This window comes from Hyposmocoma kahamanoa, unplaced genomic scaffold (genome assembly GCF_003589595.1).
Source record: "Hyposmocoma kahamanoa isolate Upper Pololo Valley unplaced genomic scaffold, ASM358959v1 78, whole genome shotgun sequence".
NCBI lineage: Eukaryota > Metazoa > Arthropoda > Insecta > Lepidoptera > Cosmopterigidae > Hyposmocoma > Hyposmocoma kahamanoa.
In genome coordinates this window covers 1,816,705-1,830,745 of record NW_020653945.1, presented here as the reverse complement: position 1 = coordinate 1,830,745, position 14,041 = coordinate 1,816,705, and the positions used below count along the sequence as shown (strand labels likewise).

General features: G+C 36.1%; 1 protein-coding gene across 1 annotated transcript in view; it reads left to right on the top strand.

The window, feature by feature from the left end:
* LOC113233232 (116 kDa U5 small nuclear ribonucleoprotein component) overlaps window positions 1–13,644 on the top strand; it is a 46,261-nt gene extending 32,617 nt beyond the window's left edge. Inside the window, exons 8-15 of the mRNA XM_026468272.1 lie at window positions 617–829; window positions 2,555–2,690; window positions 4,780–4,978; window positions 6,849–6,991; window positions 10,034–10,170; window positions 11,657–11,777; window positions 12,828–13,020; window positions 13,439–13,644. Of these exons, the coding sequence (XP_026324057.1) occupies window positions 617–829; window positions 2,555–2,690; window positions 4,780–4,978; window positions 6,849–6,991; window positions 10,034–10,170; window positions 11,657–11,777; window positions 12,828–13,020; window positions 13,439–13,592 (1,296 nt within the window). The 3' untranslated portion in view covers window positions 13,593–13,644. The remainder of the gene's footprint in view (window positions 1–616; window positions 830–2,554; window positions 2,691–4,779; window positions 4,979–6,848; window positions 6,992–10,033; window positions 10,171–11,656; window positions 11,778–12,827; window positions 13,021–13,438) is intronic.
* Window positions 13,645–14,041: the final 397 nt, after the last annotated feature.

The following is a 14,041-nucleotide window of genomic DNA, read 5'->3' as shown; positions in this document are numbered from 1 at the left end:
ACCCTTGCGGGTTGTCATAGCAATAAGTACTTACCTAATGGAACGTGTATTGTTGTGACTTGCATTTGAAATAAATAAATGTATAAAATATATATATAGTAAAATGAATTTACAAAATAAGACCGCAAATTAATATGTGAAATTAAAACAAATATTTTATACGCTCTGATATGAGGAGTCTGAATAATAGGAAATGAAACTATTTTTCCGGATTTAAATCGCGTATATTTGTTTTTTCAAACAAACCGACGTTTCGGGCCCTTTACAGGTCCCATGGTCACGGTTGACTGACAGTCAACCGAATCAAATATACGCGATTTAAATCCGGAAAAATAGTTTCATTTCCTATGTGTAACAATCGCGAAAACCTAAGAGTCTGAATAATCCCAAAATTTCAATAGGGCACCCCTGAAAGCCCGAACTGAAGGTGACTGTCTGACCTGTACTGGGAGGAGGTTCCACATACGAGCAGCATTCACTGTGAATGATTCAGATTATTTTTGTGAACTATGTTGTGGAATGACAAGTGACAAATTAGTATCTGATCGCAGGCGATCACAGCCTGACGATATTGGAAACGCTCACGAAGATAAATAGGGGATATTGTTTTACATAGGTGGAACTAAACCGCGTGCCAGCCGGATGCTGGGCTTTAATCGAGGGCATCGACCAGCCTATCGTGAAGACCTGCACGCTGGTCGCGGCCGAGGAAGACGAGGAGCTGCACATCTTTAGACCTTTGCGGTTCAATACGCAAGCTGTGGTGAAGATTGCCGTGGAACCTGTTAACCCGTCTGAGTTGCCCAAAATGCTCGACGGACTTAGAAAGGTGAGATTTATGTACAAGTGAATACATTTTTGCTTATGTACAGTGAATTGTTTTTAATTAATCCAGAGAAGTAACGATTAACCTTAACAAAAACCGTAATTATAAGGTTTGAATTTAAGTGAACGCTTTTCGGCCACCACTCGGAAGTTCACCGAGTTATCGGCGACCATTTTTGCCAATGAAGCGAACTTTTATGAATGTGTATTTAGAATTGAGCGCGTTGGTTTTGAATTCCGAATTAATTTTTTTGCCGGCTTTACTTGGATCCGTTGTGATTGGCTGAGATCAATTGGTTACTATTGCATACGACCAGAAATAGAGACGAAATGTCATCTAATTTGTAGTAAAACTATTCTGCCATATCATTACGATGACAATGGTGATTTTCCAGCCTGAATTCGAAACAATTGACGAGTGTCGCTAATTGTTTCACGTTAAATCTACCAGTTTAACTTAAACTTCGCTGTAATAGACGAAAATTGAAAAATAACAATTTAATATTTAATTACCGATGAAATTTGATTCCGTTTGTTTTGGAATTAGATATTTTGCTGTTTTTCCCACACCACCGAATGGAACTGCCCCCCATTGTTAGAGATATTATCTTTATTACAATAAATACAGAATATTTTTGGAATATACGGATACGTACACACAGGTCAGTTGTTGGCGCTGTACTGTTTCAGTGCAAACGTGATGTCTTCACCAGGTCCATTTGCCTGATGGATGGATTATTTTGTCTCTATTTCTGGTTATATACTCAATGTGCGTGTATTATTAAATATTTAGGAATTTTTGAACTGCCTCCTAACTGCTTCTTAATTATTTCGCCTCTGTGGCCGAACGATTACCATTTTGGACTGCCACGTAGAGATCCCAGGTTCGATTCCCGGGCATTTATTTTTCTAGTGAGTTTGGGTGTATTTGTAGTAGTCTATGGCACCCGCGATACAGGGTTTCCCTATCGAAGGGCCATCGAGCTGTATTCATACAGACGTTCACACCTCGCCACTGTTATTTACTTACCTATTTTTGTCACCAAGCAGTAAAGTAAGCATTACAGGGTTTCGGTTTTGAAGGGTAAATGTGGTGGTGAAATTACAGGCACATGGGACTTGTCAACTTATGTCTCAGGGTGACGGGCGCAGTGGCAGTGTCTCTGTCTCTGGATCTTTGCAATTTAAAGCTCTGAGTGGTAAAATTTTTACACTTGAAAACGTCGTTTTTAAAGCTACTGCTCGTTCACTACGCTGACCTCCCTGAGAATAACAAGCAAGCAACTCGAATACACTTTGAGTCATAATTGTGTGGAATCAAGACTCAAGCTGTCTTTCCATACATCTTTATCTAACAAATACTCTTCAATTTTGTAATATGACTTTTCAATTAAATTTACTTTAAATGTAAGTTTTAAACTTAGGAAATGATAATCTTAATACATACTCAGGAATCTTATCGTAAGAACGTATACAGTTCCCCATAAAAGAATCGTTTATCTTAGTTAAACGAATAAATATTAATTATTTCATTTTTAAAAAGACTAGTAAATATTAATTATTTCATTGTTAAAAAGACTTTTGAAGAATTACCAAACTTCGTGCTTGTACCTTGACGTTATCAGCGAATTAACGTTTCACGCGTGGCGATATTTTTGTTTCCGAGTCTTTAAAGTTTTTCATTGTATTATTGCGAATAGCTGGTGCTAACAGATGTATTTGATAACAGGTGAACAAATCATACCCGTTGTTGTCCACACGCGTTGAAGAGAGCGGCGAACACGTGATACTGGGCACTGGAGAGCTCTACCTCGATTGCGTTATGCACGATCTTAGGAACATGTACTCCGAGATAGACATTAAAGGTATTATAATATAAAATATAGAAATATTTTTGTTATTGTTATTGATACGAAGATTAAACAAACACGAAGAAAAACTCCTTCGATCAGTGTGAATTCGAACCAGCGTCTGTCGCCTCGACGTGGCTACTAATTAAAGGTAATTTTTAGTAATAGTATCTTTATATTTGTATTTTTTTTATAATATTAATTGACGGGACGAATAAGTTGCGCCTGATGGTAAGCTGCACGCCTGTCCATAACAGTTGCAGTGCCACTCGGAGCTTTAAATCGCAAAGATCTGAGGGTCACTGCCACTGCGCCCGTCACCCTGAGACATAAGTTGACAAGTCCCATGTGCCTGTAATTTCACCAGCACTCTTACCCTTCAAAACTGGAACACAGTAATGCTAACATTACTGCTTGGCAGCAGAAATAGGTAAGGTGGCAGTACTTCCCTAGACGAACTCTTTCTCAAGGAGCTCTACTGCTACAAGAAACAGAAAGATTGTATGAAAACTAGCTCTACGTAACTATTTTACTCGGATATACAGGCTATTTGTAAGAGCGATGGTAGCCCATTGGGGGGAATTATTGAATTTAATTTGTTACTATAGTCTGCCTTTTTTGAAGACGGAGGAAAATGACAGTTTATTGCGTAAAAGTGTTGCCCACTTGCGAGCAGCTAGTGATTGCAGTCGATAAATATTATATCGACTATCGACTCAACGTTGGTTACGCTTATGAAATAAACTGACGAAATTGTTTAATTTGATTAATCATCGGCCCATTATACGTGCTAATGCTGGGCACAGGTTCATTTGAACTGTTGATTTTTGAAAATTCATTCATACATACACCAAATTTAAAAGTACGTGTATTAAAATATAAATAGGAGACATATTTTATAGTTTTTAGTTTTCATTTAATACACAATCACATCGGCATGTCGTTATTAAAATGTGTAGGTACAACTGAAAATTTATTTTGATACTAATACCTACTGTAGAAATAAGAATAAAGAATGCAATAATGCAATTAGTAATATTAACACTTAACATTCAGAAAAAATATATAGTAAAATTGAGGACATACACCATTGACTTACAATTATATGGACGTCGGGTCGGCGCTAAAAAGTGTCCAAACTTATAGGGCGTTAAAGTCGCTTTGTTTGTTAATAAGACTTTATTTGTTAATTTCTGAGTACACTGAACACTTCTGAGAAATTTTCATAGTATTTTACGCTTTAACTACTAACCACTTTGTATATTCACTTTATTAAGAAACAAAACATATATAAAGATGACAAGCATTTAAATACCTATCGATTAACACTAGATTCATATGAAAATAAAGTGTAACTATTTTTAAAATAAAAATAAAAACAGTCGCGGGTAGCGACGAAAATCGCGGAAATTTGCGAAAATGGCGTAAAAAAACTGTAAGTCGCGAGGAAGAAAATTGACGAATCCTATCACAACTCACAATGTAACGACCTAAAAAGCTTTTAATACAGCCTATATTTAATAAAGTTATGTGTTTAAACATTGACTTACAATTATATGGACGTCGTCGGGTCCGCGCTAAAAAGTGTCCGAACTTAGGTATAGGGTGTTAAAATCGTATACAGAGCGTCATTCACGCTTTAGTCTTCGTTTGTTCGACTGACAGCGAAGCAAGCAAAATTAGACAGTACTGCGATGACATTACAATTTAAATTCAACGTATTAGCTTTTTCATATTCCTTTACATGTCACTACGTTTAAATAGGTTGACTTGGGACATTTTTTTCGTGGTTTTTGCATTAGACCCGTCGTCCATTTATTTGTAAGTCAATGACATACACGGAATACTATACGGTGTGAAAACACGATTCCTATAAATTTTCACAATAGAAAAAAAAACACAAATGTTTTTTTTATATCAACTGTACTAAATAGTACACCTATAGTATACGATATACATATTTCAAATGGTCTTCCTTTCGTTTGTAAAAAAATGAATTCTGGAATAAAGCCAGCGTCCCGCATTAAGTTGGAAAAAAAATAATTAAGTAAATAATGATAAAAATATTGTGCGTAAATTACTAATTGAAAGTCGGTTCTTCCAGTGGCAGACCCCGTAGTCTCATTTTGCGAGACAGTAGTGGAGACGTCGTCTCTGAAATGCTTCGCTGAAACTCCCAACAAGCGCAACAAGCTGACGATGATCGCCGAGCCGCTCGAACGCGGGCTCGCCGAAGACATCGAGGCGGGGGCTGTTTGCGTCACTTGGGACAGGAAGCGGCTGGGCGAGTTTTTCCAGACCAAGTGAGATTCTTTTTATTTATGTATTTGCATTTCACATAGTCTTAAGTGTTTTTAGTACACAAACTTAGAACTATAGTAGAAACTACATGATTTAATATACCTTTTAACCATGGTATTATAAATTAGAGTTTTATCGTATTACGTTCATAAATTTTTCCACTATACAATTGTTAATTAGTTTAAGTCTTAATATTCATAATTTTAGAGTAATAACATTTTTATCGAACAGTGTTGTCGTTAATGAATAATAACTCAGATAATAAAATATAAAAGTTAATTAACTTCTAAATCTTAATCTTATATCTATATAGGACAATGTTGGGTCCAATTTGTATTTCGACCTCTCCTACGTAAAGTATCATATGTCGAAATTGTTAAGTTTACAGGGGAGCGTATTAAAGTTCTGAATTCACTGAAAGAGTGATCATCCAATAGATCATCTAACCAATATCTAGGATCTTATAACACTCTATGTGAGTAACGGGCTTTGCCGAATATAACTGAAGTCGGCCGCAGTGATGAGGGGATGCATAGGCCCTGAATGAAGCCACCCTAATAAAAAAAAAAACCAAAGAACGTTCCAATTTATGCTTCAAACGTGTTGCAAAATATTTAGTTTAAATATGAATTTTTACTAAATTAAATTTATAAGTTAATATGTTTCTCTGTGGCCTCATGTAAATGAATTATTTGTAATTTTTGTGAGAATAATAAATAATAATGAAATTATTTATTAGACAATATGTTTTAAACCATTACCTGAAAGAGCTAGACGCTACATTATCGGAATCTATATATAATAAATTACCATTAAGTACATTAAAAAGTCGTTGAAAAACCAAATACAAAACTCCGTCCGCTGGTTCGTTTCGTGGCTTAGTTGGTATAGCGTCTGGCACGGTAAGCTAGAAGACGTCGGTTCGAATCCGGCAGTGTTCAATCTTTGTATTAATAATTGTAACAAACTAGTGGAGTAATTTCACAAAAAATAATTGAATATCAATTCAATAAAAATTTAAAATACCATTAAGTAGTTTAAAGTTCTTGTTTTCACTGTAGTCTTACACCTTGTAAATGCCACATTTTAGATATCAAAAGGAATAGAAACATATATTGTGCCAATGAACTTGTTACGTTATTAAGAACAGTCGGCTTATTTTTGCTCCTTGTATTAACGTTATGTCATTTTTACGTTTATAATTTTACATTAAAAATTACTACTCTTTGTATAATATATCGTTCCCTTTATAATACCGACCCCTCCTACGTAAAGTATCGTATGTCGAAATTGCCAAGTTTACAGGGGAGCGTTTTAAAGTTTTAAATTCACTGAAATTAGCATAACACGTGACTTTAGCATTTCTCAGTTTTATTTGGCAAAGCTCGTTACTCACATAGAGTATTATAAAATCCTAGATATCGGTTAGATGAACAATATTTTATAATTTTTGTACTGTCACCTGACCCGCTCAGTCTCACTTTAGTTTATCTGCTTGGTGACCCACATCTCCGTTAGTATAAAATTATAAAATCGATTGTGGTTGTTCATCTAACCGATATCTAGGATTTTATAACAATCTATGTGAGTAACAAGCTTTGCCGAATAAAACTGAGAAATGCTAAAGTCACATGTTACGCTCATTTCAGTGAATTCAGAACTGTAAAACGCTCCCCTGTAAACTTGGCAATGTCGACATACGATACTTTACGTAGGAGGAGTCGATACGTCAAAGGAGCTTTTATCACATGAAGCATATAAAAATAATGCGAACAACATGAAACTAAATGATGTAACATTCAATATCATCGATATTAAATATTATTAAGAAATTGCCTCGGCTCGACAATCTTAAGAAAACGTTGTTTTTAGATATGACTGGGATTTGCTGGCAGCCCGATCGATCTGGGCTTTCGGGCCGGACGCTACGGGCCCCAACATTCTCGTCGACGACACACTGCCCTCCGAGGTCGATAAACACTTGTTGGCTTCCGTGAAGGACAGCATTGTACAAGGTAATGTGCTGTAGCCGTATATTCGGTATTTATTTCTTATCTTGAACTAAGTTTACAAATTTGTAAATGTTGGTATCATTTTCGAAGAATTTCTATTTTGCTCAGTGTTGCCATTTAATTCAGTACTTTCACTAATTATCTGTCACGCTTATAAATGTTAGTATTGCTTTCGATGGAATACTCATTTTCAGAATTTCGCGGTGGCATTAATATTTTGTCTATTGAGCTCAGTGTTGCCATTTAAATGTTTCTATCTCGATATCACCAGTGAACACTACGGCAACTTAATTTTTAGTGTCATTTTCTGTTTTTTAATGTAAACAGCCTTATTTTATTTACTAATAGTATGCATCCCGAATTTTGTGAAAAAAAAATAAGGAAACGAGAAACAACATTCGAAAAAAAATAGAAAAACCAATTTCGTGAAAAAATTCTGGAGATATCGACCTATCAAACTTATAAATGTTCGATAGAAATCTGATTTTGAAAATTTCCCGGTAAAATCCATATTATATCATATCTGTTACACTATTGATTGTCATGTACTAGAAAAAGTAACTACTTTTGACATTTAAACTTTAAAAGGCAACACTGGCAAAAGCTTGACACGTAATTAATAGAAGAAGTAGTTTCGGAGTTGCTTTTTAAATCACTGTTTCTTAAAATTGTTTGTCACACTTTTGACTGCCACGTAGGCAGTCAACAGAGTTTTAAGTGGCAATCCACTTTCCATTCGAGAAACATATCCAATCGAACGACTCAGTTAAAAAAACACTGTCATACAGTTTTATTAACATTACATTGAGCACAAAAAAGCCATCTATCCCTGGCAACTCATCAGCCAAATGTGGATATAAGGCGATATAACTTTTAAATATCATCTCTCGTTTGCCCTGAATTAGAAAGCGGAAATAGTACAGCGCCAACAACTGACCTGCATGTACGTCTCCGTATATTCCATAAATATTCTGTATTTATTGTAATAAATATAGTATCTCTAACAATGTTTTCCATTGTTGTTCCATTCGGTGGTGTGGGAAAAACAGCAAAACATCTAGTTACAAAACAAACGTAATCACATTTCATCAATTGACGACACCCGTCAATTGTTCTTAATATTATGTTACGTAATTTCATGATACCATGCAATTGTATTGGCTCAATGAAGGTTATTATTTATTGAGATTGTCTGTAAAATAATTCCACTAGTTTTGTTATGACTGCGAATGTAAATATCGAACGCACAGAAAATTTTTCGTCGACCCGAAGGGACTTGGAACCCACGTCTATGCTGCGTAGCATTGGTCTTACCATCTGAGCTACGGGTCCAGATTCCGAGTCGTCAAAATACTCCTATGTGTTTTTGTTATATTTTTATTTTATTTATTAGATGTACAAAACAGTTTACATTCACTCCTTAACCAAAGCTTAAACATTACTACTAGTTCTACTCTTGAATGTAAACCTAAACATGTACATACAGCATGAAATATAAATCGTTTCTAAATTAATATAAAATACTTAGGCATAAATAAAACTGTAACCTTAAATAAAATAGAATTACTATGACTATAACCATGAAAGAGAGAAACCGTGGTGGTTGTGGATTCGATTGCGAAATCTTTTAACATTACCATCAAATATATCCATCCCTAAATCATCGCCAGGGTCAGCCATAAGGTCATTGTAGGCCCGACACATTCTCGTTAAAGGGTTGTAAAAAGAAGTATTATTAGTATAAACATTCAATACGAATGGTCTAGGAAGGCCACGACGCCTTCCTTCACTTGCACTTGATGTTACAATTAATATGGGACAGAAGCGTCGACGATTTAAGGCTGCCGTGAAGTAATTTATGTAAATGTAGAAGATCCTGTGCCCTACGTCTAGAATTCAAGGACTACTTATAGATATTTGTACTGACTTTTCGACATTCGTCGCCGCTAGTAACATCTAGTAAGAGCTTTTTGAATAACCTCTCACCGCAGCCGATATCTTTACAGGTATCATGCACTTTTCTTATAACTCTCTTAAGCAGCTTCAATTTTTCTTGCCCTTCAAAAACAAGGTAATGCTTGCTCAGTCCTTACTACTTCCTCGTCTTGACTATGCTGATGTTTGTTATTTGGGTGCAACTGAGGAGCTGCTTAACAAACTGGAGTGCCTATAGAATTTGGCAATACGTTTTATGTTTGGTCTGCGTAAATATGACCATATTTCTGAATTTCGATCTAAATTAAAATGGCTCCCTGTCCAACTTCGCAGAGATTTGCACATCCTTTGTCTTCTATACAAAATCCTACACTACCGTCAGCCCCCTAACTATCTACGCTCCCGTTTTACTCACTTACCCCCCACTTGTCGCCCAAAACGAACTTGTGACACTAGAACACTTATATCCCCAATCCAATTCCAATTTTTACCACTATTCTTTTACAGTTAGTGCAGCTCGTATGTGAAATAAATTACCTGCTGACATTCGTCACAGTTCAACTGGTGCATCGTTGAAACGCAAATTAAAATAGCATTTCCTCTTAAGCTCGGAAGTTAATCAGGAACATAGATATAAAATAATAATTTGTTTTGATAATAATATATATATTGTGTATGTATGTATTTATGTAGGTATATGTAAAGTTTGTGTAGGTTTAGACCTCGGCAATATTATTATTGTCGTTATTCATAATTATATTTACATCTGAATTTTAATAAATATATTGTCTATGTCCTTTTTGTAACTTGTGATTTTCAATGTCGTTTATTTGTGTAATGATTTGATTGTGGAATTCAATATCACAACTGACGCAAATGTTGCTTTTCGATCAAATGTATTTGTTGAGAAGGTGCAGCATGGACGTGGGTTCAAGTCTCACCGCGTCGACGTAAAGATTATTATTGTTAATACCGAAGAGTTCTGAAGCTTCTGTATAGAGAACGTTCATGCCACGGGCTTTGTTTGGTATTAAGTGGGTTGCCGAATTAGTTCTGGCAATTTAAGTAAGTCGCAGACGTCTATATTGAGAATTGTATTTATTGTTCCAGGCTTCCAATGGGGCACGCGAGAAGGTCCGCTTTGTGAGGAACCAATTCGCAACGTCAAGTTCAAGATTTTGGATGCGGTGATAGCACAAGAGCCACTACACAGGGGCGGAGGGCAAATCATCCCGACTGCTAGACGTGTAAATTATTTTTTCATTGTAACATGACTACGACCACATTATAGATAATACACAGTAGTTAACTGCCTCTGTGGTCGAACGGTTATCATGTTGGTTTGCCACGCTGAGGTCGCAGGTGCGATTCCCGGGACGGGAGAAATATGTGTACGGTCTACATTTATTTCTCTCCTGACTTTGAGTGTAATTTGTGGTCACCTATGAATGTGCATCCGCGATACAGGGTTTCCCTAATACGGTGCTATGAGTGAATTATATAATTTAATGAGTGTTAACGGGATTACGTCATTGACCTACCAACAAATGGACGTCGGGTCTAATACAAAAACCACGAAAAAAATGTCCGAAGTTAACCTATACAAACGTAGTGATATGTAACGAAATATAAAAAAACTAAAACATTTAATTTAAATTGTAACGTCATTGCAGTACTGCCTAATTTAGCTTGCAACAATTTAAAGGGCCCGAAAACACCATATTCAGCTTTTACTGGAAGCGCCCGAAAACACTATATTCAGCTTCTACTGGAAGCTTAACAAAATGCACCATATTTAGCTTCGACTGAAAATTACTTGAACACAAGAGTAATGGAGTAGCCTTTATTGTAAATACCAATTAATTTTTATGTATATTATTATGTCGAATTTTGTACAAATTCACTTCAAGAAATAATAAAGAGTTGGGCAGATACACACATACAAATATTACAAATGTGAAAATAAGCGTGTACTATAAGAAATGTACCGATATTCCAACTAAACGTAAACTCAAATATCCGTAATTCCGAAAACCGATTTATAATAAAACCGTTACGCTTTAAAGTAATTTTGATGCTTCTCACAAAGCCAAAATTAGCTTTTGTTTTGTAATATTCCTAAAACATACATTTGACATTACGAAAATTCTAGCTAATGTTATTTCGGGCAAATGTATTTTCTGACTTCTGATATGTAATCCCAAGCTGTAAAACGAGTACAACAATATTTTGTTAGTTAATGCTAACGTTTAATAAAAAGTCACTTTAACAATAAGATTAACATCAACACGACTCTATAGGTTCTTTGTACCAAATATTTCAATCGCCTATGGTTCTAACAATTGAAAATGACCAAGAAGTTTATACAAGCTTCTTGAAATTGACGTAATGGGTCTCTTTCCATCTTTTGCGCATGCAATGTGTAGAAAAAGGACAGTTAGCTATTTGGTTATTTTGTTTGCTTTTGTAATTTATATTTACGATAAATTTTTATATAAATTAAATACTATAAAACTGTACAAAATAACACCTTTAAATGAGAACTATGATAACACAATATATTTGTTTAGTGAAAATATGATACAAAATCCTGTTCACTGCAGTAATTTTTACAAGTTATAGGTGGCGGACATTTGTTAGCGCGAACCCGACGTCCATTTGTTCGTAGGTCAATGGATTACGTACGTAATCCAAAGTGGTATCAGAAGACAGCAGCAAGATTAATTGTTATAGGTGGCGTATTCAGCGTTTTTGATGGCGACACCTCGGCTGATGGAGCCTTACCTGTTCGTGGAAGTACAAGCTCCAGCTGACTGCGTCTCAGCCGTGTACACTGTTCTTGCTAAGAGAAGGGGTATGTTTTCATGAAATCAGGAAGTATATTGGTTTCTTCTCTTTACCAGAACACTATACGTAGGGGACATACGTTGTCAGGCAACAAAGGGCTCATTGATGATTGTCTTTATCCATGACTGCCGTGAACTACATTACAGAAATATGCTAATACGTTTTTGTCGCTGCAACAAAACGACTATTAGATAAAATTAGGTATATTCGAACTTCTTTCAATTCCCGTTGCAAACTATAAATGTCCCATTTTGCAGGGTACACTCTAACCAGATGGTTTTTAGTCCATAGTACACCATGTTAGATGTAATTGCTAATTAGGGGAGGGCTTTTAGTCCATAGCCCGATACGTTGGATGTAATGTTGGCTGGGGAGGCGTTTAGTCCACTACGTCGGATGTAATGCTGGTTGGGGGAGGACTTTTAGTCCACTACGTCGGATGTAATTGCTAATTAGGGGAGGACTTTTAGTCCATAGTCCAATATATTGGATGTAACGTTGGCTGGGGAGGTTTTTAGCCCACTACGTCGGATGTAATGCTGGTTGGGGGAGGACTTTTAGTCCGCTACGTCGGATGTAATTGCTAATTAGGGGAGGGCTTTTAGTCCATAGTCCATTATGTTGGTTGTAATGTCGGCTGGGGGAGGCTTTTAGTCCATGGTCCACTACATCCGATGTAATACTGGTTGGGAGAGTATTTTTACTCCATAGCCCACCATGTTGGATGCAATGTGGGTCGAGTGAGGGTTTTTAATCCTCTTTCCACCACGTTGGATGCAGTGCTAGTGGGGGATTTCAGTTTTGTCTATCATGTGTGTCCACCCTTGTAATCTTATAACACGTGGTATTAATGGGGTAATATCAAAATGGAATGGACGTTTGTTACTCCATCGTATCGTAACGTCATATTGAATTTGGATGACATTTTGTGGATAGATAGCTTATAACCTGGAATGGGATATAGGGAGCTTTTAACGACTTTAAGACGTCGCAAGATAAGGCTAGTTTTATTAGTCTATCAACTGTAAAGTTTATATAATGTTTTTCATTTTAATAGGCCACGTGACACAAGACGCACCCGTGCCCGGGTCCCCCCTCTATACGATAAAGGCGTTTGTGCCCGCGATCGATTCGTTCGGCTTCGAAACTGACCTGCGCACGCACACGCAGGGCCAAGCGTTCTGCCTGCAAGTGTTCCATCATTGGCAGATCGTGCCTGGAGATCCGCTGGACAAGAGTATTGTAATTAGGTATGGAATTTTACTTAATTTTGATTGCGTTTGAATTTGGTGTCCCGTTTTTGTTCATTAGTTATTATTAAAGAAAATTTGAGTACTTGAATGGCTTATCTTCACATTTTTCAAGGTGGTGAATTATGCACAAAGATGGCAAGTTTTTTTGGAATTCGAAGTGTTGTAATTAACAAAAAAAATAATTAATTGTCCTTGTAATAAAATTTTGTTACATAGAATAAATAAGACATTCGGACGGCCACGGTGTGCCGATGTGAGAGTGCTCTTAAAAAGTTAGGAGTGCATAGTGAGAAAAATGGAGGTCTTGTATGAAAAGATTCCTGGATATAAGTGACGCAAGATAGGCTTGCCAGGATGGTGCAGTGTCGATCGATAATCTCGTGAGTATATCTATGTATTAAAATATTGTTCCCAGACCACTGGAGCCACAGCCAGCAACTCACTTAGCGCGCGAGTTTATGATCAAGACGCGCCGGCGCAAGGGACTCAGCGAGGATGTCTCCATCAACAAGTTCTTCGACGATCCTATGTTGCTCGAGCTCGCCAGACAAGACGTACAATTAAATTAATATTGCTTATATATAATGTGTTTATTTAGTTTCATTCCAAATAAAATAATTTTAACATATACTTTGTCTAATATCTACACATTTACAACCACGTTTTACCGCTATAACAACGATAATAAGTGACTTCGGAACTATGCGAAGAACGCCCGAATTTCCGCTAAGCGATATTAATACAACTTGTTGAAATATCTAGTGTTGGGCCATGGAAAAATGTCCATTTTCAAAAAAATCATATTCTACAGAAAAACTAATATTTTTTCCGGATATTTTTCCAATACGTTTCTTTTAATTTTCTATATTTGACTTTGACACCTTGTAGTTACTGTACGAAAAAGATGTAGACATTTTACAGGTTTTTTTTTGTTGTCCATTGTCCAATAATTTTAAATCTCGTTTAGCTATATAATTTTATTTTACAATTCACGCTAATTATAACTTCAAAAGATATT